This window comes from Charadrius vociferus, unplaced genomic scaffold (genome assembly GCF_000708025.1).
Source record: "Charadrius vociferus isolate BGI_N301 unplaced genomic scaffold, ASM70802v2 scaffold291, whole genome shotgun sequence".
NCBI classification, from domain to species: domain Eukaryota; kingdom Metazoa; phylum Chordata; class Aves; order Charadriiformes; family Charadriidae; genus Charadrius; species Charadrius vociferus.
This window is the reverse complement of record NW_009646958.1, coordinates 337,464-361,349: the sequence shown is the minus strand read 5'-3', so window position 1 is coordinate 361,349 and position 23,886 is coordinate 337,464. Positions and strand designations below refer to the sequence as shown.

Here is a 23,886-nt window from a genome sequence, read left to right as displayed (position 1 = left end):
ACCTGTCCAGAAGCATACAATGGACAAGACAAGGAAACTAAAGCCAGAAAGGGACAGAGGACAGGAGACTGAAGAATCCAGAACACAGGTCCCACCTTCTGTGGGAAGCGAGTATCAGGGTGACTAAATGTCTCATTCTCCCAGACTCAAAGCATTAAAGAGCTGAGGCTGGAACCAGCGAACAGCAGGGTTTGTATTGTGCAGCTTTGATATTTAGAAAAGAAAAAAAAACACCCAACAAAAAACCCAACCACCCAACTCTTGTTGCAGCTCACACTAGGTCTGTTATTTACCCAGGGGATAAATATTGACTCAGTCCTGTGTGTGTACACAATAGCCAGTGTCTGCCAGGCCAGTTGCTTACAGGAGATGGAATTTAGTCGAAAGGCATCTATTTACCTGCCAGAGAGGAATGCAGCCGCCTGCGCTTCCGCTGTGCGGACACAGAGAGGACACGGTCTGTTCACACACACTGAAGAGACGTGGCAAAAGCCTCTGCTGAGCAGCAGTGGGTACATACGGGCAGCAGCCACGTCAAGATCCTGCGAGGAGAGCTGAGCGCAGCCATGAAGGAAGGCTTGGGCACTTGCCAACAAAGCAGTTCTAAAATTTCTGGGAACTTGAAGACCCAGACCTTCATCATGTCAACTACATTCTGCAAATATCTGGCCCCAGACAAAAAGGACTGGAAACTACATATGCCCAAGTTCTGGGATACCTCCTGTTTTGTCCCCATGTGGACATTTTTCTGGAATAAAATTGCCTTTATTCTGGAATGGAATGTCTATACTGGGGTATATTCTTGTCATAGTTCCTGTGTAAACAAGCCCTAAAAATGAATGGAGCTGGGCTTTTTCCTGTTTCCATTCACCAATAAACACCCTCAAAAGGAGTTTCCATCCCACTCTGGGTGCTGGTAACAATAGGAGTGGGAAGATAAAATATTAATACTATTTTGCAACAGGCAATTGCATGTAGCTCCTCCAAAAAGAACAATGCTGCTCCAGGCAGGAAGGGAAACAAAAAAAAAAAAAAACAAACCACCAACAAACCCCTCTCGGCTCCTGCACTTTTGGAAACACAAAGCTTTTGTTTGTAGTTTTACCACATTGCTTGGGGCAGGTCAGTCTGGGGGAGTCCAGCCTCTGTGACACCAGTGATTTGTACCGGCCAGCAGAGCCGGCGCCTGCGCACAGATTTCCATACCCAGAACAGCCATTGTACGGGCATCCTAATGGGAGCAGAATACAAGTGACCGGTGAAGTCAGGCAAGCATTTAAAAGGACTGCGCCTCGGGTCAGCTTTATTTTCATGCCAGGGTTTACAAGGAGGAAAGGGGCTGAGAAGGCTGCAAGCAGCCCTTATCAGCACAGTGCAACGCGAGGAGGGCTCACCCACCTAATCCTTCTCACCGCTATGGCTGGCAAACTCCCCACCTGAAGCTGGCAGCCAGATGGCGAACAGCCCAGCCTTTCAGCCCTGACAGCGGATTTCAGCTTTCGCTTGTAAAACGTACCTCCCAACAACTCCCCTGAACGTGGAGCCACCAGGGAAGTTTTTCTCTCATGGGACATTGTTGTGGGTGCAGTAGACTTACGGGCTGGGGAAGACGATTAGCCTCTCGCTATGTCATAATTAGCAAAACACACTGATTTTTATTATTATAATTCGAGAGAAAACTTCTCAGCCATCTTTCCTCACACAGCAGTTCAGCTAAGCACAAGGCCTGGACTTAGCTTCTAAATGTAGCTAGGAAATGGCATTTGCAGTATTCTGATAGTAGAGAAAACACTTTGAAATGGTCTATATGTTTGAATTCCAGCCCCTATTTTTCTCACCTAGAGGGCACAGCATATTGGTCTCCCATCCTTGGAAGTACTCCAAAGAGGATGCACAAAAGGCAGGAAAATTGACAGAAAAATAACGCTGAGCGTCCCCCTTAGCGCTCCAGATCCCCCCCCACGGGGCAGCAAAGCCTACAGTTCTGAGTGCATCAGGAAGTAGTCATCATTCGGTTTCTGTTCTGCAGCAGGTCGTCTGTAGGAACAAACTCATACAGGAGTTGATTCTGAGCCTCTTCTCTTTATTTAAATTATATATTTCTGTTGAAAAGAGAACACAATGAAGAAAAGTCACTCTCCCATTACACATCTTTGTGAAACATCCCTGGGGCTGGGCAGAGAAAAACTTTAAAGATCACTTTTTATTTTGCTAGGGATGGAGACGTTCAGGTCACGAATTTTATATGCTACCTTAGCAAGATCTCGTTCCTAGTGGTTCCTTGCTAAAGAGGTTAGCAGGTCAGTTGTATGAATGCCCCCTTTGAGGAACTGAATACATTCGACCCAACACATGAGTTAGTACATTATATGTTGACTCTCAAACCAGGTTTATGATCCCCTGCTCTCCGGCTCACCATTCTACTGTGGTCACTACTTCCTGTATCTTGTCCGCTTCTTTTAACGTGCTTGCTGTTGTCAGTTCTGCCACAATCTCAAAAACATCCGCTTCCGACGCATAGGGGTCTGGGTCATATTCATAGGAGTAGTACGACAGATCTGTCTGTAGTGGAGGGCCTTCCTCTGCTGGAAAGGAAACTGTAGTCTCAGGTTGGGGTTTAGGCAAAGAAACTGCATTTCAGCATCACATATTGCATCACAGAGAAGTAGAATGACGTAAGAGGAAAGGAATTTCAATCAAGGAGGCAAATCAGGGGCCAAATGAGCACCTTACACGAGTAAAGGAGGCTACACGCCAAGAGACCTGCATATGCATTGCTTAGATTCACATGCCATGAGAACAGCTGCTGTAAATCAGAATTGTCAATTTCCCAGTCTGAGACCTGGGAACTGGGAAAAAAATGAAAGGAATCACAGAAAAAAAAAGAAAGAAAAAAAAAGGACAAGGGGCCATGTGATTTGACAAAAAATTCAAAGTTTCATTTTAAAGTATCTAATTAACTGAGGTGCTTAAGTTAGGAACCAGTTCACCCTGAGACCCGTATAGTGTAAGATAAAAGTATGACGTATATCTTTGGGAACATCAGATGTCACAAATTAGTTACTCCACACCCTGAAAATACATCTCTTTCCTTTGACTTGGTCCAAGCCAAGTACCTTGGTTAACGAGAGACCAATCCATACGAAGATGTGTAATGGGTGTGCTTCTTTAAGCACCGTTTTATAACGGTTACAAAGCTAGAGGGCAGACTGTGCTGGAGCAGTTTACTCGGTGCATGTCACGACAGAGATCAGCACAAGCAGCTAGGTCTCTTTTCAGCCCAGCAAGAATGAAGATTTTGGCAAAACAGGCCTGGAGCTTACATCAAAGCCATTCGCTTCTCCCTCAGCCTGAACTAGCAGTAGCTGAGATACATCTGCTTCAGCAGTCACATACCACTGAGAAACTTCCACCGTTTAAAATAGGAAGAGACACATCACAGGCAGAAACATGGATTTATCCTCCTTGCACTCACTCCAGTCTATACTAAGACACGGGCAGGTCAGTCACTCAGCACATATCCCACTCAAAACAGGCTGTGCCTCTCTATGCTGGGTGATCGCTCACTATCCGGAGGGCAAGACTGCAAGATAAAACTTCTAGGAATATCAATAGCTCCCCGTTTTCTAAACTGTTCCCCGAGCCAGCTCAGCTGTCCATCTTTCCTGTTTGCTTTCTGTATACACTGCTCTAATCCAAACCAAAGCAATCACTGAAACGTAGCTGTTGCAGGGAGGAAAAGTCCATCACCCTCTCCACAAAGTTGGCTTTATTTAAGGAGAATACTCATCGAGGTCTTTGAAAATGTTTGTTCTCTAGAAATAAAATATCTGAAGGCTCTTCCCTGTCACCACCCACATCCTCCCAGCAACAGGCTGAGCCCTAGGCAAGGGAACACTTGCCTGAAAGCAGAGTCAGTCTCTGTGTTCACTTCTTGGCCTTCTCCACGTGAGAACCTGCCAGATCATGAGCTCGTTCTATGAATGGATGATTGCTGTCCACTAGGGACAGAATTAACATCACAGACCTCACTCTTCCCAGGAATGCAGCGCTGGAATCAAAGCAAAGACGAAAGGCCGACATTTCCTGTTGCACACAAACCACTCCCCCATCTCCAAATGTCTGTGCTTAAGCCAATGTTTGCTGAACATCGATGGGGTGAAAGGAAAAATGGCCCTCCGCCAGTTCAATCAGTCCTAACAGAACAGGGGTCCTGTGAATAATGCTCCCGCCGGGGAGTGCTGCGAGGTGCCTCCACCTGGAAGCAGAGCTCACTCCGATGTTCCTGTTGGGAGCTACAGATGGGTGATGGCATTTCATTTTTTAAAAAATAACACCACCACCACCAAATAGAAGTATCACAATTCTGCCGAGAATTTTCTTCCAGTTACTGCCCCTTCTAACCGCTGGAACAGAACCGTACCAATAACAGGGCTCCAGCTGTGGGGAGAGGGGGGGTCAGGCAGCATGAAGCTGGGTGGGGTACCACTGAGTGCTGCTGCCCCACGCTTTGGTGTTGCTTTTCCACCAAATACATGTAGAATCGCAACATTACCGCGATATCAACATACTGCCTTCCAACATCAGTGGCTATATATTTAGCACTTTCGGCAGAGAAGATTTAGGCAATTTCAGAAGAGCATTAATGATCTATGGAAGCTGTCAAAGCACCACTTCATCAGAGAGCTGTTATCAGAGCCACTGAGGATTCCTGAGGCTCTGAAATCCACCCATATTTTTGTAGCCTAGTGTGACAACGATCTTAGGAAAACCACAGACAGAGAGGCACTCGAGATACTGGTAATCCAGTTAGCAAAATCCCGCTCCAGGAGCTTTCACTCCAAACAAGTATGACAGGAACAGGCTGTGAAAGCAAACCAGCAGAGCTTCAATGCTTAGAGGCAGATGTCGGTCCATGCCACTCATCAAAAACCTGTTCCATCCCTTCGAGTCTCAGTAACTCACCTGTCAGAAAGAACAGCTGAGGAAGGGGAGTCAGACTTGAGTTGTTTCAGCCAAGTCTGTCACCCTGCACGCTTCCCTCTCAATCAAGAGAATGTTTCTAAAGATGCGCAGAGGATCTACCCATCCGTACAAAAACAGGCTACAGTCTTAAGATCAAACCTCAGCCATTCTGCCTCACTTGCTGCAGCATCTGCTGCAGACTTTTGAAAGGCATTTTAAAATGCTTTGACAATAGCTCGGTGCTGCAAGAAGCACTGCATCCTGATTTTTCAGGACCATCTAGATACAACTGCTTACCTTGCACAGCATAACTCAAAAGCTGTTGCTTATTCTAGCAAACTCACTGGTGTATATGGAACTACGCTGCAAGTCTGCGTTTGCCAGAGTGAGCCCGAACACATTACGAAGTTCCCCACTGTTCGCTGGAAGGAAGCTGGCTCATTGTTTCCATTGCTGGGGTAACATAGACAAGCGCTAACAATGAAAGCATCAATCAAACCAAGCCGGGTCTGCACAAGTCATACGGCAAATACAGAGGCATTTCAGACAATATAAACACCACGAGGTTCTCCAAGAAAATGGTATTTCCTGAAGATTAACACACAGAGGCAGTTTCACCAACCTGCCCTAAGCTTGATTTGGCTCCTGGAGTTTTGCATCCTTTTAGGAAATCGCAGATTTAGACATGGCTCATCAGAACTTTCAGTAGAAACCCACAGCACCTGAGCCGACTTAAACCAATCACATGCTTCAATGCTAACAAACCAGTGAGTCCAAATGAGACCCGTGTATAAGGAGGGATTCATTCATTTGTTAAACTTTGATTCATGTACCGTGTGGTTGACCTGAGAGGAGCCCAGAGGATTAATGAAAATCACATGCTGGGCGCTTTTCCTGATGCAGGATTTAGTCAGTTTTATTTCTGAATGCTCACTCTGCCATGGCTGCTCAGACAGCTCAGTTCAGAAGAGTATCTGCCTTCCAGGAGGCTCTCAAATTGAACGCTCACAGATCCCAGAACAAAGCCAGCTCTAAACGCTTGTGCTCTGACAAACATATCCTTGTGGCATACAGGTTTGTTAATCTATCATCTGTATAAAAATGCCACACACACGCACAAATATCCAAATTTCCACTTTTGCTCTTATTGTTAGCCTACCGAGCCAACATTGCTTTTGTCTGTTTAGAACAGAAACCACAGGGTTATTTTTCTTAGGCAGATACTTTAATGCAGATTATTTCAGAAACACTGTTCTAACAATTTTTGGATTGTAGACTACCATCAAGTTCCACATTTTTTTTTCCCAGGTAACCATATTTTTACTATGAAATCTTTATTTTAAAAGGAGGTCATTGCAGTCCCCTTTTGTAGACCAGCAGCAAAACACTTGGTATGGCCTTGCATACCAGCAGTGCCCTACAGAGCAGTTTGGGAATGCTGCTTTAAAGGCTTCAGATTGCAAACAGTTTCCATGCTGAGTACACAGCATTTGCACAGAATAAAAGGCAACAAGCATTCATCTCAGTTATTCTAACAGACAGCAATCTGATATATATATATATACACACACACACACTAAGTCCAGAAACAAAGGGAGGGAAAACAGAAGAGACACTAAACACTAAGATTGAATGACCTATAGAAATAGTCATAAGGGAATATTCACCGTGCTTTTTACACCTTAATAAGAAAACCGTCCATCAACTTCTGGAGAGCAGAGGAAGGGCAAAGAGCGGGATGGTGTCTCTCAGGTTGGACACATGCTAGTCTGAACTCTGGTGCACAAGAAGGATGTGAGAAGGCACAGAGCCTTCTCTTGAAGAATTAACTTGTTTTACCGATTTGTTAGGAGAGTTAGAGGCCAGGGGAAAATTAATGAGTGGAAAGCAGCCAGGAAAAATCTAGTCCAGTTTATTTACTAGAAACAGCATGAAACAAACTATTCTATTGACCCTCCACTGCTTCTTGGTGAGATTTATTGTGAGCCATGAGCAAGTTCGACATGAGTCTTGGAAAAAAGTGTATGAATATAAGCACCAAATAAAATGAGCAGCCAAATTCCTGGCTACTCCATCTACTGACCTTAACATTTTTGCTCACTAAGGCCCTTTATTCCAAACAGCAGCTCTGAGAGAATCAAGACTGCCAGCTCAATTTCTCCCCAGAACTGCTAAGGACAAAGTTAATCCTCCTGGATTCTAGTTCTTGCAATGGTTTGGTCTGTTGTCATGTCCTGTTCAGTTGTTTGTTGAAACACATTACATCAGCCTGCTTTTAAATGTGATCTTTCCAGCTGAATATTGAAGAAAAGATCACAGAGCGTGAATTGTTTGAACATACCAAAGCTGAGAAAATAGGAGGGTCACTTGCCCGCTCCTATGAAAAGTTACCTAAATCTGGTGTGTGCTCTGAATAGAGGAAAAGGACTAGAAGAGCTAGTCTGTTGTTGAACAGTTATCTTTTCTGATTTCTGAATGGTCTGTCTTTTCTAAAAGATGAAGGAATTAATCATCTTTACTTAAATGTGCTTAAGAGCCGTATATACTTTTATATAGTGATAGGAGAAGCTTTAACCTTGCTAAAGCAAAAGGTCTTGGATAAATAAAAAGGTATGATATTACCTGCTGGAGTTTGTTGAACACTGGGTTGCTCAGCTGGGTGGGAGTACGTCTCCCTTTCTTCCGGCAAATTCTTTGCTGTAAATAAAATGAAAAATAAATGCATTGGTCATAAAATTTGTTAATGAATCTCTAGAAAATGTTTGCATTTCCAGAGGTGGCATACTCAATTCACTGAGCTACTACGCTGTACATGCTGAAAGCCCATGCGGAGTCTCCAAAGAATGTTACATTTCATGGATGTCATTTTTATCTAGGATTATTTACTTCAGATAAAACAGTATCACTAAATTGCTCTGAAGCTCATTCTGATTGGTAAAAATGTATTCACGAGAACAGAAAACCAGTTATTCTGAGCTAAGCAGAAAGGCAGCTGCTCTTATAACTGAATCCCCTGTAGTATGAGCAGCGAAATAATACACAGGAGGTTTTGAATTGTCCTCTTTTCCCTACCACATGTATGTAATTAGCATTTGCTTAGACAAGGATTTGTACTGTTCTGCAACTAGATCATAACAGAAAAGGGAACTGAATGAAACCTACAGGCAGAACATTGAGACATGGGCATCTGTTCTATCCTTGTATTATTCCTGCACGATGCTACTTCCATCTGGCAATGGTTCGGGTAAACCTGTCCATCCGATCCACATACAGGCTCCCCATCGTAGCCACAGTCTCGCGAACACATACACTGCTCAAAATACTCATCCTCCAAGCAGCCAAAAATGTTATTGCATGGTCCAGAGTGAACAAAGCCTGAAAAGTAAACAAAAACATCCAAAGCAATATTTTTGCATTGCACGGGGAAGGGGAAGATGGAGTGGCAATTTTCTTCTACTTCTCTAAGCTTTCTGTTGAATTCCCTAAGGCTTCTCATGGGAATTTACAAATCCGGTAGAACAAAAAGCTCTGGGAAGAAAGTTGTCTTTCTGAAAGAACCATATTGCAGTAGATTCCAGATATAGGATAAAACAACTATTTTGTATGACATAAAGAACAGAAAGGAACGTGTAGTTTCTGAGGAAAGTTATTCCTGTCACTGACGCACGATATTGTTCAATCTTCTTACAGTTAATTGTGGAACTCTTTTGCAAGGTATTTCAGAGAAAGAAAACCAAATGCAATTTAAAGAGTTTTTACCTTTATGTTTATTAACACATCTCACTTTGTGCAAGTTTTCCAGAATTATACATTATATCTGGCCTCTGAAGCTGTTATTTAGTCACCTTCATGACTGAAGAGTGGACTACATTGGTGTGGTTGGCTGTCCTAAGTTTAAGACTGGTATCCCACAAACCTTCGTAAAACTTCCACTAACGCAGATAGTGAAATAGAGCATTTTTCTAAATGTAATTTTGAGTTCTGAACTTCTGGAAAGTATATCTGTGGGCTCCATTTTAAAAAAAAACCTGCTTGACTTTGGTGCAACTTACCAACCCATTGGCTAGCTGAGCTTTCCACCTCATTGCACGTTGGCCCATCACAGAGCTCCCGAGCCAAGGGACTGTTTTCGCTAACGTTGTAGAAACGAGTTGCTTCAAAAGCTGCAGGCCAGCAAGAAAGAGAAATCACAACCAAGCCTTATGCCTAGCGCTCTAATGCTGGCAAAAATCAAAGGAAAACGGGCACCTACCTGGCTCATAGTAATCGTACACTTTGATAGGAACAGGAGCTGTTTTCCCAACTATATGCTCTCTGAAAGCTTGAAACTTTACGCAGGTCATGCATTGGCTAGGAATCTGTATGAAATTATGTAAAAGACTCATTGTAACAAGAATTGCACTTGAAGTGAAGAAAGAGACAAATAAACGTAGCATGTGCCCTGTATGTAACACCCTTGGGGAGAAGGAAGACACTGCCAATACCAGCTATAGAGACAAAGATCATGAATAAAAGCCAAACGGGATAAATTAAAATACATGATACTTTGCTGGCCTTTAAAGTGCATGCTTGCCATACAACAACATCAGAAAGTCAAACCTGAAACTCCAGCTGTATCCTCTGGCTTACCTACCACCACTCCTGTCATTAGCCAGCTCACTAACGCAACTAGCTAACTATTTACTGCTGATGATGGAGCCAGGAGAGATCTCATCTTCCACACTCAAGTATGTGCTGTGAGATCTGAATTAGAGTGCATTTCTACTCCGTCCTTTTACCAATGCTCGTTGTAACTGAAGGCGAGATTATTTTGAGGCAAAAACTAAGTGATATCTGTCTAGAAATTCTATATGGGCTGAAGCGAATCACCTGACTCTGTTATGCTTTGGTTTGCAACCAAACCCACACCACCCGCCTGCCTCAAAAGAGGCTCAGGCAATCGGCCAGTTAACGCTGCGGGGTAATCCTCATCTGTGAGGGACCATCGACATCAATAGGCTGTACCTATGCCTCATCCACCGGCTGTTTGCCTTTCATGGAAAAACAACATATTTATAAGAAACAAAGGCTTTACCTCATCAAAATAAAAAAGGACTTTTCTTCCATCCACTTCATATCTTTTTAATCCAATTTGCTTGTTCATCAGTAACTGGGAGGGGCGGGGGGGGAGTGGGTAAAAAAAAAAAAAAAAAATCAACAAGTTTAGTTTCATCTCATTTTATAGAAAACAGATCAAAATTAGAGAAGAAGAAAGATTTTAGACTGCTTAGAAAACTGATCAGACACTAAAACCCTGGAATTTCTTCTGCTGGAAAAGGATGTTTCACTAAGACAGGGGAAATGCGAAGAGGAACACGGTTGCTGTCACACAACTGAGGAAAAAGCCATGTGTGTTCTTTCCTGTGACGTGATGAGGGATTCCTGCAAGGTGCACGATGCTGAGCGTTCTTCCTGGTCCCTGATGCATTTATCTCCCTTAGACTATGCCTGACATATCTTCCCTAATCTCATTGAACAGTTCCCGGATTGTTTTCAGTACCAAGGCTCGAGCAAGACCTCAGAGACCCCAAAACACTCGATAAAGTCTCTTATTTACACTCCTTCAGACCGCCAGGGAATTATGCCCTGGATCGCAGCAGGTATTAAAGGTCCCCTTCTCCCACCAGCTGAAAAATCCAAAACATTCTTCTGCCAGGAAAATTAATCCTTACATTTGCAAAGAGCAGCCATTTGAAAGACTCCAAGGCATCCTCCCTTGTGATGCATGGGGTCAGACCAGGCCTCTGCCACTCATCTCCCTCTGAGGCCCAGAGATTTGTCGTTCGCATTGTACCAGTCAGGCCCACAGACCACCTCTTCTTCTGCTTTTTTATTTATTGGGACAATCTGCATATCTACGGAGTATCAGAACGCAATCTGAGAGTACTTCCCACATCTGGGGTGCTACTGCCTCTGATCTGCCCCGGCCACGTGTAAGAGTGCCCTAACCCATCTCCCCGTGCTGACTGCAGGTCTGGAGGTGTATCACGATCTTCCGAGGAAAATGTGGGAGCCCTCGTTTACGGAATTACTGCACCACTTCAAAGAATCTAGTAACTACCTCCCTGGTACGGAATGCTAATGAATCACCACCAAAACATTAATGCTATCATCTGATATAATTCAACAAAATTATTTTAAAATTTCCAAAAGAGTTACTCCTGTGATTTTCCATATTTGGAATGCAAACATCTCAATATTGCAATGACTGACGTGCTGTATGTACTTGATCAGTCGATCAACCGTTACTGTTTTGAGAAATTGTATTCAGAACACATTTATCATGTGAAAAACATTTAATCCAGAAGCTGGGGAGGATGATGCCCTGTGAAAAAGGACTCGTGTTTTAATCCCAGTTCGGAGAGTGGAGTAAGGGCAGATATTTTAATTCTATTCTCCAAACCGTCCTATTACTTTAACCTCTCCGTCAGACAATCCCATTTGCGACATAATCATAATAATGCTTAGATATTATGCCTATGTATTAGAAAGAATGACATGAAGCAAAAAGCATTTCTACCGAAATTTGCCCAAACCTGCTACCAACAACTTTTACTGTGAATTTCTTCCGCGTAGTGCTTCTAGTTGTAAAACCCTGCACACAGCTTCCTGCTATTACTGTAACAAGCAAAGGAACATGTGTTTAAGTCCCACACAATATGGAAAGGGCCAATTTAATTTGTCCTTATAATTTTAGGGGCCTGATGGTGGCTGTTATTACTCAGCAGTAGATGGCTGCAGACAGTCCTTTTATGAGGGCTTGGAGAGGCTGGCGCCACCGGGAAATGCTCAGCTCAGCTAAAGTTGCATTTTTCTGGTGAAGCTTGATATATACCAGCCTGTGGTGACCTCCTGACCTTGTCGACACCCAGCATTATTAGAAGGATTTGTGGCTGCACAGCCAGGGGGGCTGCCCTGGACGTGCAACAGAGCATTCATTAACCATCACTGCCCCGGAGCTGCGCGTGGGTCCGCTCTGCGCACACTGCTCCCTTGTGAGGGCAAACAACACACAGGGAAATCTGATTTACAGCCCTGCCCCTCCGCACCAGGAGGAGAGGGAAACGGCCAGGGTAATAAGAAAATGCAGCTGTGGGAATGACAGGACTCGCCCCTGCTGAAGACAGTGTCTGAAATACAAGACAAAACTAGTGCCGGGTCGTCAGTGGAAGAATTTCGGTTTTGTCAGCATGATTTGGATACACATTTGATAGCCACGAATAGGGCCTGTATCTGCATCTTCACTGCCTACCTATAGACGTGCTTGAGCTTTGTCCCTAACATTTCATTTTTAAGATGCAAAGGGTTTCTGCAATAAGAAAGATGGAATTCAGCTCTTCAAGGGGAACATTGCCCCTTGAAGATGCAATATCCTTCCCAATCTAGCAAAATCTCCTACTGCCCAAAGGAAGTAATTCTGTTCTGGTTATGGAAATGGATTGCCCAGTACTGAACCCTCTCTCCAAATCAAGGCACCTACTACTCAGTCTTCTGCCCAAAGAACTTTCAAAACATTGGGTTTTGAACCAGCACTTTTGTATCTGACAAGCACTGAAGAGGCACGCGCTGCCTGAAGTACCCGACCTTCTTCTGAGATTTGCAAGGACTCAGATGAGCTCTGTGCTGCAGGAGCTCAGCCTTCCCAGTTAAGGACAAGAATCCGCTCCTTTTCCCATTAAGACAGAGGGAGAATGGAAAACAAATCACCTGCTATTCTATGCCCAGAGACCCTAACAGATAGGCTCCACTGGGACTCTGTTGCTTCTCTCCCCACAGAGGCAGGAACACGAGATTCAGGCAGACTACAAGATGCCACAAGGGAAAGCACAACCTCCTCATCTGCTTAGTGCTAGAGAAAGCCTCATGTGCTGGAGAGCTCATTCAGCATGGGGAAAATAACTCTTGTGCAGCGTAGCAGGACAGCTTGCTTTTACCCTCTGGCTGCTTCCATGCAGGCCAGGCTCAGGGATATGGCAGAACATGTGTGAAGTTGTCCCATAATGCTTCCCAGACACTGATGCATCTACCTGACACAAGCACTGTGGGTAAATCCCCCCGTTTCTCTGCTCTAGTTTCCACGTGCCCAGTGTTTGTTTCTGATTTAGGAGTGCTGACCAGCACCGGTTCCAGGAACTAGCAGTGCTGAGGTACCAGCACGGCAGCACTGAACGTGATAGAAGAATTCCCGAAGCCATGAGAAACCAAACACTGGAGGCAGGCTGGTGTCACAGAGCTCAAGGATTACGGCAACACGCTAGAAGACAAGAGAGCATAAGAAGTACTGCAAACAAAAGTGTTTTGAAACATTGTACAGCTAGTTCATTGGGGAAGCAGAATCAGAGTTTCCTTGCAGGGTGTATATCCTAACATTAATCACATAGTCACAATTATCTTCAGTGTTTCCTCTACTTAGAGCATGTACAACATGCCCTGAACACGGGTTAGCGTAAACCATCAGACACAGCACAGGAGCAGATTGCTGCATGTAGCGACCTTTTAGTAGGAACTAAATACAAAATAAGCGTGTTTGGTTTATATCTGGGATCTCCGCCTGGCCCAGCCGTGTAAACAAACTGCACAGTAGAACACAGCTGCCTCGGCTGAAAGAAGAAAGTCCAGGGACTGAGATGATAGAACCTACACAGTCCCTTGTAACACATGAGCTTATGGCACCTTCTCAGGACTCTCAGCCTAGAAACTCCTAACCCTGTCCCCTGCTGAAGCCGGTAAAGGAGATATTCACTCAGTACAGCCTGGACAACGGGAGGTCCTCTGCCTGTCATTTCTTCTTAGCCCGTTTCAGGAAAAATAAGGAGTACAGGGATTTGTTACTTGACCTAACAATTTTTCTGTTCTTCTGTAATGAAAACCCCTTTGCACTCATTGTTTCAACTCTTTCTCTCCCTTCCTTTACTCCTCCTTTTCCTCTGCTGATAAAACATTCCATGGCTTTAACACCACAAAGATATCTTGTTCTTCTCCTGTCCCATTTGGAGTTCTCTGGTCCTAAGCCAGGTTTCCATATGTATTTTTTTCTACCATTATTTACATAAATTACTATGAAAGATAACTTATTTGAAAGCAGTACAAACGACTGTCATTCTAGTCAGCAGGAGGAGACAAAATAATAAGCAAACCCAGGAGAGGCCCCCTCAGCTAATACTGGACACCTCCTACTGGTGGTCTTGCCTCCTCTGAATAGCCATATTTGTTTTGTTGCACCATTTGTTGCATGTGAGAGAATATCACACTCAATGGTCAACGGGCAAACAAGAATCAATACATTTTACATGCACGCATTTGAAAACAGAATTCTCAACAAGCAGCCAGTGAACAGATATAAAATAACTTCGGTATTTCTTTTTACAGGAATAGTTTCATATCTGATCAACACACATTTCTGCACAAAAGTATTCCAGCAGAGCCCTCCAATACTGAAAGGATGCAATTCTCTTCTCAGGGACTAATGCACAAGTTTCTCTGGCTTCAGTGACAGCCCAGGAGACTGTCTGACAGCAGCTTTTGACATGGACTGTAAGCCCCTGAAGAGGAATATCTTGGTCTCATTTTCCTCAAGAAAATGCAACGGTGTTTACATTATAAATTCGCCAAATCAAGTGAAATCCTAGAGAAGACAAAGCAATGCGCGCTTTTCCTTGAATCAGAATGTCAAATTAAACAGCCTGGTCTTCACTAAGATTCTACTTTAAAATTCTTTCCCCACATCCCCCCCAGTATAATGATGATAAACTTATTAACAGAAGAGATCTTTTGGAAGCATAATACTTTTTAGCTCTTCACTGGTTTTCAAGGATGGAAGGATTTTACACCTCTTTAAGTTACATAGTCCTTAAAAACTCCATTTGCAGCGTAAAAGACACCAATGAATACACTGCAGTGCTTCCACAAAATATAAAGCAAAGCTAAAGATTACAGTTCACCTCCCCTAGAGGGCTGGATGGTAAGAGGCACATTCTGTCCACCTCAGTTTGGCTTGCAATAAACACGATGTTCTCCCAGAAGAAAAAAAAAAAAAAAAAAAAAAAAAAAAAGGGCAAAAAATTCCAAGACACAGAGCCTCCAAAGAAATGGAATCCAGATGTTGGAGATAACACAGCCCACTAAGAAGCCATAAACAGCTCCTGTTAGAGCACATTTTCACTTCAGCATTTCCAAATGGGTCTCATTTAATTACTGTGCACTGTGCTCAGTAATAAACCTACATTTGGCCATGTTCGGTAAATTTGTTAATCTTGTTCGGAACATCTGTTTACTCATTTCAGACAAATATTTTTTGACAAGGGAAATCTCCTGCCCCCCCAATTTTAATTGCATCTTTTTGGACAGTGCTGTAACATTCAATGGCATTTGTTTCCTATTGCTCCCCAAAGGGAATCCCTGCCAATTAGAGCGCCAGGTCCTGGCCTGAGATCATGGCTTGCACTCTCGTTACAACATCTTACCTGCTCCAGGCTCTCAATATCTGCACGAAATCCTGAGAACAATGGCACTTCCAAGACGGCCATGTTAGAAGATCCAGAGTGCAGCCATCTTCCCATGAGAACAAAAAGAGAGAAAGAATGAGAACAAACTCAGAATCCAAGATAACAAATGGTACATGGACAACTCAGGATGGAGAACAACTGAAACAAACTTCAGAGGAAAAAATATTAAATGGATCTACTCTTCTTTGAAGGACTTGTTGAAAGCTACTGTCTACTTGGGTTTACAAAATCGTCTTTTCTGCTGTTATTCAACAAAAATTAAGCACAACTCACAGAGGGCAGAGATGTAGGAGATGTCCAGGCAAATGGAGGCAGAAAAGCAGAAGGATGGATGGATGGAGTCTCCTGTGGGGCTGGTTGCCTTATTTTTCAATTAATCACTGAGAAAATGCACTTGGTAAAAGGAAATAACCCCTCAGAGTAGAAGAAACTTCTGTTCTTTCCTAAGTGGAGGGCTGTAAATAGGTTGTGGCATAAGAGGAATGTTACTTCCCAATACCAGGCAGTCTCATTCAACCCTGGGGTTTTGTAAATGGCCATTTCCCTCCAGCATCTAATTGACACAGAAAAAAAGTATCTTTGCTAATGAGTCAGCAAACTCGCTCTCTAGTTACTAGTGTGAAAGAATTCACTGCCTATATTGTCCTCTATAATATCAATGAAGACTCCAAAAACCCACATTCAGAGTTGTTAGGGCTGAAGCATGCATTTAAAAAAGCAAAAATCCCCCCAAAAACACAGGAAGGGGTGGAGAGAAATTTTATTTGGGCCATTGCGAAAGATTTCAATTTCTGGCAGCATGGCAGAACAGTCGATGTTACAACGCAGCTCCCGCTAATTCCAGAACAACACTCCTTCTCTCTGCATTCCCATACAGTCAGCTCTGAACTACGCCTCCCTGGCAGCTTACCTGTTTGCTGTTTAGTTGCCCCACGAGGACAATGAGTGTGGACCCAGGAGGGCTTATTAGCTCATGCCCAGCACTGAGAAAACACAGCTTCCAGGACCGAATCTGCCAGATCTGAACTGGCTCCTGCAGGGCTCTGTATGGAGCCCTCGGGTGGGCGTGCGAGTGCTGAAGCCCTGCCCAGAGCCAGCCTGGGTGTAACGCCACAGCCAAGCTCATTCGCCTACAGTAGCACGAGATGCTCTCTGGACAGATCCAGCCGGCTCTGTGTAAGACAGGTCAGGGCTGACAGTCCCAGAGACATTAAGCCTTGTTAATCTCAATCTAACTCCGTGTACCATACTCTCCAAAAAACCCTATAGTATCCCTTTACCTGCATTTTTCTCATTCTCTCTCATACAGCCTTCTGTTTCCCATACTGTTTTCTCCCTAACTCCTCAAAAGTGCCCCAAGGACTTCACTGAGCATGATAACACTTAAAACGACTACATTCTGAAAAATACCCCAACACAAAATGTTTCAATTGTCATCCTTAGATGCACTCCTCTATTCGCATTGCCTAACTAAGATGACGAAGGAGTTAAAAGAGCATCATTACAGGAAGAAGGGGAGGAAAGGGAAGATTTCATTTGCTTTTGTTTTCTTTCCAAGCAATCAATCTCCTTGGACTGGGCTTCCTCTCAAATTTCTGTCTTTGCTCCAGCAATTCCCAGGGCAGAAGTTTCAGAAATAACAACAGAAAGGTTGTGTTGATGCAGGGCAGCCTTAGTTACAGGCACCTTCAAGGGACTGACAAGACTTTATAAGCCTGCCTCCCCAGTACAAGCTACAGTGCTTAAGCAGGGGCAGAAGAGGCGATACAGTGTTATATACAGCCAGACAAACCCTAGCAAACTTTTGGATGATGAGTTCGAGTTGCTCGTCACTGGCTGTTCTTACTGGAGGGAGGAAGAATTCAACTAGGCTGAAAAATGCCTGCCCAGGATTTCACAGGCTTGCGGCAATCGGAGGCAAAGCATCTGCCAGTGACATGGCCACATGAGCAAGGGGCAAGCGTGTTAACAGAGATAACAAGATCTCATCTTTGCCTGGAGTCACTGCAACCATTTTCAGGACTGTAGTCACTGTATGGTGTTGCCTCTGCAGGAAGGAAGGAGACAGAAACTGATAATGGAGCAAAAGTTTACATTTCCATGAATTACATCTGAGCTGTTCACTCGACTTGTGCTGCTTGAGTTCAGTGAAGCTGTAGACCCATCACCTGCCACGCTCCTGGTCACAGATATACAGAAGAGTTACAGAATTCCCGGGAATTCCTGGTTTCTTCTGTTATACAGCAGGATGCTGTAAGCCCTCATTATTTACTTTGGTTGTAACTTTCCCTCTTTTGGGCCAACTTTCCAACAACCTCCTTAAAAACCAACAGCTCCCAATAACTGTAGCAGTACTGACTGTTTAAGCAAAACATGTAAGTGGATTGGATACAGGTCAGAAACTATTCTTGCTGCTGTTTGTCTATAGGCAAGCAATTTTCTCTTAATATCTTAAGTTTCCCAATCTGTAAAATGAGATGGAACCGCTAATGTCTTTGCAAACTGCTTTGAGAGCTAGGAAGGAAACTTCTGGAGCTTTAGTACCATGCCATCTTTAGAAATTATTTTAAATTTCTTTATGCAGAATAACGATATAAGTAATGAGCTTTAGAGAGCTTACTAACAAATATCTGCATATATTGTGCCTTTTAGCATAGATTCCAAATTCATACCATGGCAACAAGCAGCTTCTGCTAGGTTTTTGGTATCCAAAACTGAAGAATAAGCAACTCAAACATGAACATCACATCAATAATATTTATAAAACTGTTGACGTGATTAAGATACGAGTTAACCAGTTGAAATTACCTAGCTCTTTTAGGCTTTTAAGAAAAGCCTGTTACTGAAGAGCTAGAAAATAATCCAGAACTTTTTCTTTTCCACCTGATACAAGCAAAAAATAATCCTGAACTTTTTCTTTTCCACCTGATACAAGCAAATGACATTCAATTTGTCTTCTTCAGGTTTTGGAGAGGAAATAATGAAACTTAATAATAAAAACCCAAGGTGTTGCTCTCTTTGTAAATTATGCTCTTGTTTCTCTGTCTTTGACATATATTTGGCACTAAAATTATTAATGCCAGCAGACAATGCTTGTGAATGTCCATGCAATAACTCCGTCCCACAACCCACTATTATGGTTGATATTCCACATTCTGCATGTGAGGTGTTTCTATCTTACACTGTTTGAGATACAGACAGTACAGCAAGAAAGAATTTGGTATTTTTCCTGTATCAATGAATGCATTGGCATAGATGTGCTGATCAGCAAACTAGATGGTCTCTGAGAAACAGGCAGGACATGATGCAGACTGGCATTTCCTACCTAGTGCACGTTTCCAGTATGACCTTGTATTCCTGATGGTCCTGATCTGAAGCTGGGTCATCATCATCCACCAGTGCCCTCTCTCTGTGCAAGGCTTCAGAGCGATTCTCATCTGGAGAGACAGACCGCAGGAGATTTGGAGCATGAAGATGCTGCTCTGACTTTGGCTCTTTCAGGTTAACCAGGAGCTGGAACGCTGGTTTGGCAATAGGATCAGGTACATTGTAAGTGACATCAATCTGCAGCAGAAAGGGGGGAAAACAAAACAAATCAAACCAAATCAGGGCAGTTTATTAGACCCAAACATTTCATAGCATCTAAAAATGTTCCCCAAAGACCAGCATAAACACCAGATCTCTTCAGGGAGAGGGAGTGGCAGGCACAGAGGCAATAGAGGCTTTGCAAAACGGTTATATATAGGTAAAGCTATACCAGCGCAGATTCACCCTAGTACAATCACATTTTCTTCTATGAATTAAAGCAACACCATGTTATATAATTACTTTGAGAAAAATTCAGAGTGTAACTCCTCCTTCATAGCAAACTGGGATTTAAAAAGCGGCAAGAGACTGCAAGTTTAGAGATCACCTGCTCACATACTTTCTCCAGCCCGATGGCAACTTTACCTGCATCAGACAGCAGCCTTCACCTTTGGCACTCACAAACAGCCCCGTTGGAATACTGGGGATCTGCGGAGAATCCACAGTTAAGACACAGACAAGACATGGCACTCAATTGAAAACAAATTTTAGCTTTATTCTGTACAAAATATCTTTCTGGTTTCAAAGGAGACTGCAGAAGTGAAGTGCGTATGGCTTACTGGTTTCAGCCACTTGCATTTAACAACAGCAGAAACAAGCAGCAGCACAAAATAAGCATCAGGCATTAGTTATGGTGAAAAATGCCTTTGAGTGCTGCCTCCTTCACGTCAGAACCCAGCCATAAAAACACAAAAAGTTCCAAGACCTCAGTGTTTAACTTCTGCTTTTACCATTACTGAACTTATCTGAGCTGTCATTCAGAACCCAGCTCATGTGGCTCACACTAAAAATTTGGCTACATAAGCACAAAACCACCTACCACTGCAGTTTGGAGGACTTTTTTATTCATCTTGTTAAGCTCAAATGTCTCCTGGTAGTCTAGATTAGTAGAAGCCAAGGAAATGGTAAGGTTGACTCCTCCAACATAAGAAAGGATAGCATATTCAGCCAGAGCCTGCAAGGCTACACATGTGTCCTAGGGATCAGAAGAGGGAGAGATCAGAATACTGAACAATACAGGAACGTAGTAAACTTATAAAGGAGCACTGTACTATACAGTCATCAGCTTTTGGTAGCACAATCTTCCTTATTAATTCAGATAGCAAAAGAAATACCAGATTTTGTTCACTTTTACTGTCAAAGACATCTGTAAGGACAAAGTCTAGGTTCCTTTCAAATTATCAGTCCAAGAAGGAAGCAGTAAAGAGTGCTGGGTTTTTCTTCTTACCAGGAGACATTTTCTGTCTAGACTCTAGATGGAAACTCTGCATTGACCATTCCCGAATCAATTGATTATGCATACATTGAAGCTACCTTTTTTGGAGGCAGCCCACCTGAGTAGATGAGAATCCTCCAAGTGCATTCCTCTGCTGTGAAAGCCATTTTACTACTGGGAGCGCAGAGGCCACGTCTCCTAGGAGTGTGTACGTCAAAAGGGCATAAGATGTCATTTCCACTTCTGCAGAAACAACTGAAAGGGGGGAGGGTAAAAAAAAAAATCAGAATACCATCTAGAAGTGAGAATCTGGGCAGGTGTAGAGATAGTTCTATGAATATTCATTAACTAAATTAAGAGTCTGTAGAGGTAAACACAGGATGAGAAAAATGAAGTTAAAAGATATCTGCATGTGAGATGCATCATCTTCCAAAGATATCTGTTTCCAACACAAGCCCATTCCTTCACACAATAGATAACCTTCTTTCTACTTGATTGTATTCCATAAGTAATTTCTCTCCCACTCCAGTTCTGCCTTGCTGCTGCCCATACTGTATTCCTGTCCCAGAGATTCTCATACAATATCCAGCTGGAGCCTCCCCGAACATTGGTGCACCTACATCATATTCGAAGCGTCAGTGGCTTTAAGTGACTTGAAAATTACAGCGTCATTCACTGTTGTTGTGGCTTTGATCGTTACAGTCTAGGAAATCAGCTGAAATGCCAGTGACTGCTGGGTAGACAATCCCCAGGTCCATTTGAAAATACAAAGCTAAACAGCTCTAAAATTAAGTGTATTAGACTTCTCTCAGATTTCTATTTCAAATTATTCCTCTCTGATGGAATCCCATACGGCTCTCACTCTCCTGTGTCACTCCCTTTCTTTATAAAACTGGAGTGAAAAATGGTGGGATAGCTGGGCTCAAAAGCCAGTCCTGCCTTGACCACATCTAGCTCTGTCTCTCATTTGCTCTTAACCAGCTTTCAGCATAATGTTACCTGCCTTTTATGAGCTTTCATTTCATCCAGACCCTGCCCTGACCAACTGCCATTTTCAGACAAAAACAAAAAAAAAAAAAAGGAAGAAGGAAGAAAAAAAACACCAAGGGAAATTTTTGAAGTGTATTATATAAACAGTTCGCTAGAATACATGCAAGTCAAGTGGCCTGTTGTTGCAGCCCATTCCCTTATCTCTGTCTTTGCAGTACAGGTACCTGATTGAGAGAGACCATCATTAAATCCCATGAAGGTATCTTCATCAGTAACAAGAGTTCCTGTCAAGCTCCAGTGTGTAAAGCCATCTAGAAAAATAGCACAGTGGAATATGTACATAATTACAGCAGGACTGCAGCTAAGCCTCTGTATACGGGAAGAATCGAGTTCTACTTTTGCAGTGACTCAACGAACAGATTTATGCCCTGAACTGCACTGTCCCTCCTTTTAGACAAGCATCCCCTGGGCAAGAGGCTCCCTTTGCCATTACGAAAATTGTTCAGTGTGACAAATTAGGTAATACTTGGATTTTGGACTAAAATACACCATCAGGGAATGTGACGTGTTACAAGGCAAACTGTCATACGGACAGGAAAGGCACTGCAGAGCCTCTGGCACACCTGCCTGCCTTCAGTATCAGCTGCATGTGTGGAACTAAGGTACTCAGCCCTCTCTACAGAGAATCAGGAAAACTCTTGCCTTACAGAGTCAAACTGTGCCACGAGGAAGACCTCATCTCACAGGTTCTACCCTCTCCAGTGACTCAAATATAACATTCACGTTTGAAGGGCTATTTGCTTGTTGCTGTAAGAGGATTGCCAGTTCAGGGACTTGCCAGATTGGACCCAGGAGCACAGTACCTTGTGTAATAGCCATGCTGTTCATCTTCCGCAGTGTCACAGCAGCAGAGGGACTGTGCAGCAGTGTCAGGGCATATGCAATCAAAGCAGTAGTGTAGGGGTCCTCTGCTGAATACACGTTGGACTCTAAGAAGTGTTTTGCTTTGTCAACAGCTGTTCTTTCTTCCTATATTTAGGGGAAAGAGCCCAGACATATTACCAGCCTCTGTATCTCTGAAGTTAGAATCGCTTTACTTCTCATTACTTCATGTCCATTTAAAAAGAAACAAGAAACTAAGAAAGATGCATTTTGCTCTCTGCAGAAGGACACTAACACTTCCCTAAGAAAAACCACGCATTACAAATTCAAAAAAAGGAGCAAATAGCATAGCAAGAATGATCTAGACTAACACTGAGACACATTTATTCCCCCCTAAAGCCGAAGAAATTCCATGCCCCTGCAAGGCCGTAGATGAACAGAGCAGAAGCGAGCTCTCTACTGTATGTTTGATTGTGTTCCTGACACTCTGGAGCGTCTAGCAGACGCCAGGGGATAATAAAGGCCAAGGTTCCCAGGGGTCCCTGCAGCCAACAAACATGTTTTATTAACTCCCTCAATGACCTCACCATGTAGGAACGTGGCTCTGATAATTTATAGAAACAATTTAATTGGACTTGATGTAATTTGGTTTCCTTTGATTTCCCTGTGGCACTAACCTTCCCCTTCCTCATTTCCTAGCTAAGATCATTAGTAACACTTGCAAATGTCCTCTAGGAAAATCATTAGATCCACATAAACCACGCTTCCAGCAAATAAAAATGCTGGGGCTGTCCTGACACACAGCAGCCCAGAGAGAGCATCACATCACTTCTCAGGGGAGGGACACTGCTGACAGGGATGCGGAAAGTTACTCTGTGAGCATTGGAAGATTTTCTAATTTTTTTTTTTTTTTTTAATAAGGTTGAAGGCCCTCCACTCCAACAAGAACTAGGGGTTAGGAGGTATCTGCTTGCAGCAGCAGCGTGGTCTCACTCGTTAAGCTCTACAGGGATGCCAGCAGAAGTGCTGAGATTATCACAGAGTTTCTGAATAGATACTGCTGTTTACACTGGCTGTTTCAAAGTCTCCATAAACTCACCGGCATTTGCCTGAATGAGCAATCCTTTTGTCTGAGTACAGGTCACCAAGGCATACTGCAGCACCCACTACACCTCCTGTTTTCATCTTCCAGTTCTACCCGTACAGACCTACTCGCCCACTACCAATCTTTCCCTTGGCTGTTGAAGAGCAAAGAATATTCATGACTTGCTCAACACATCTGCATGTGGACATTTTCTCAAGTCACATTTAGTGGGAATGTTTAACTATGATGTTATCCCCATTCTAGCGAAATTGCATGCAGGCAAACATATAACAGGAGAGGGACACTGTTTTTACCATGAGTTTTAAGAAGGAATCTCTAAAATGCCAGTTGTACTGGAAGTGATTTTTTTTTTCCTTCTACTTCAAAATTTATGCAGCGCAATTGCACGTTCCTACGTAGCTATTCTTTTTTCTGTAGTGTTCCTGTTCTGTCTCATTACAAAGAAGAGAAACATTTTTTTCCAGAGTCCTCAATCCAGCACATTACAGGAGTGGAGCTCTCCAGAGATACTGTAATCTAACAGCAGTAGCATTTTGGCCACCGTAGCAAAGGCAGACCACAAAAGTATTCTGGATCCCTGAAGCCTACCCGGCCCTAGT

General features: G+C 43.3%; 1 protein-coding gene across 1 annotated transcript in view; it reads right to left on the bottom strand.

Moving 5' to 3' along the window:
* Positions 1-1,469: 1,469 nt before the first annotated feature.
* CPAMD8 (C3 and PZP-like, alpha-2-macroglobulin domain containing 8) overlaps positions 1,470-23,886 on the bottom strand; it is a 51,988-nt gene continuing 29,571 nt past the window's right edge. The window contains exons 29-42 of the mRNA XM_009895164.1: positions 22,164-22,329; positions 21,525-21,611; positions 20,429-20,565; positions 19,915-20,070; positions 19,461-19,523; positions 18,835-19,073; positions 15,468-15,555; positions 10,040-10,114; positions 9,218-9,323; positions 9,018-9,128; positions 8,128-8,340; positions 7,588-7,662; positions 2,417-2,585; positions 1,470-2,102 (exon numbers count right to left, since the gene is read on the bottom strand). Of these exons, the coding sequence (XP_009893466.1) occupies position 2,102; positions 2,417-2,585; positions 7,588-7,662; positions 8,128-8,340; positions 9,018-9,128; positions 9,218-9,323; positions 10,040-10,114; positions 15,468-15,555; positions 18,835-19,073; positions 19,461-19,523; positions 19,915-20,070; positions 20,429-20,565; positions 21,525-21,611; positions 22,164-22,329 (1,686 nt within the window). The 3' untranslated portion in view covers positions 1,470-2,101. The remainder of the gene's footprint in view (positions 2,103-2,416; positions 2,586-7,587; positions 7,663-8,127; positions 8,341-9,017; positions 9,129-9,217; positions 9,324-10,039; positions 10,115-15,467; positions 15,556-18,834; positions 19,074-19,460; positions 19,524-19,914; positions 20,071-20,428; positions 20,566-21,524; positions 21,612-22,163; positions 22,330-23,886) is intronic.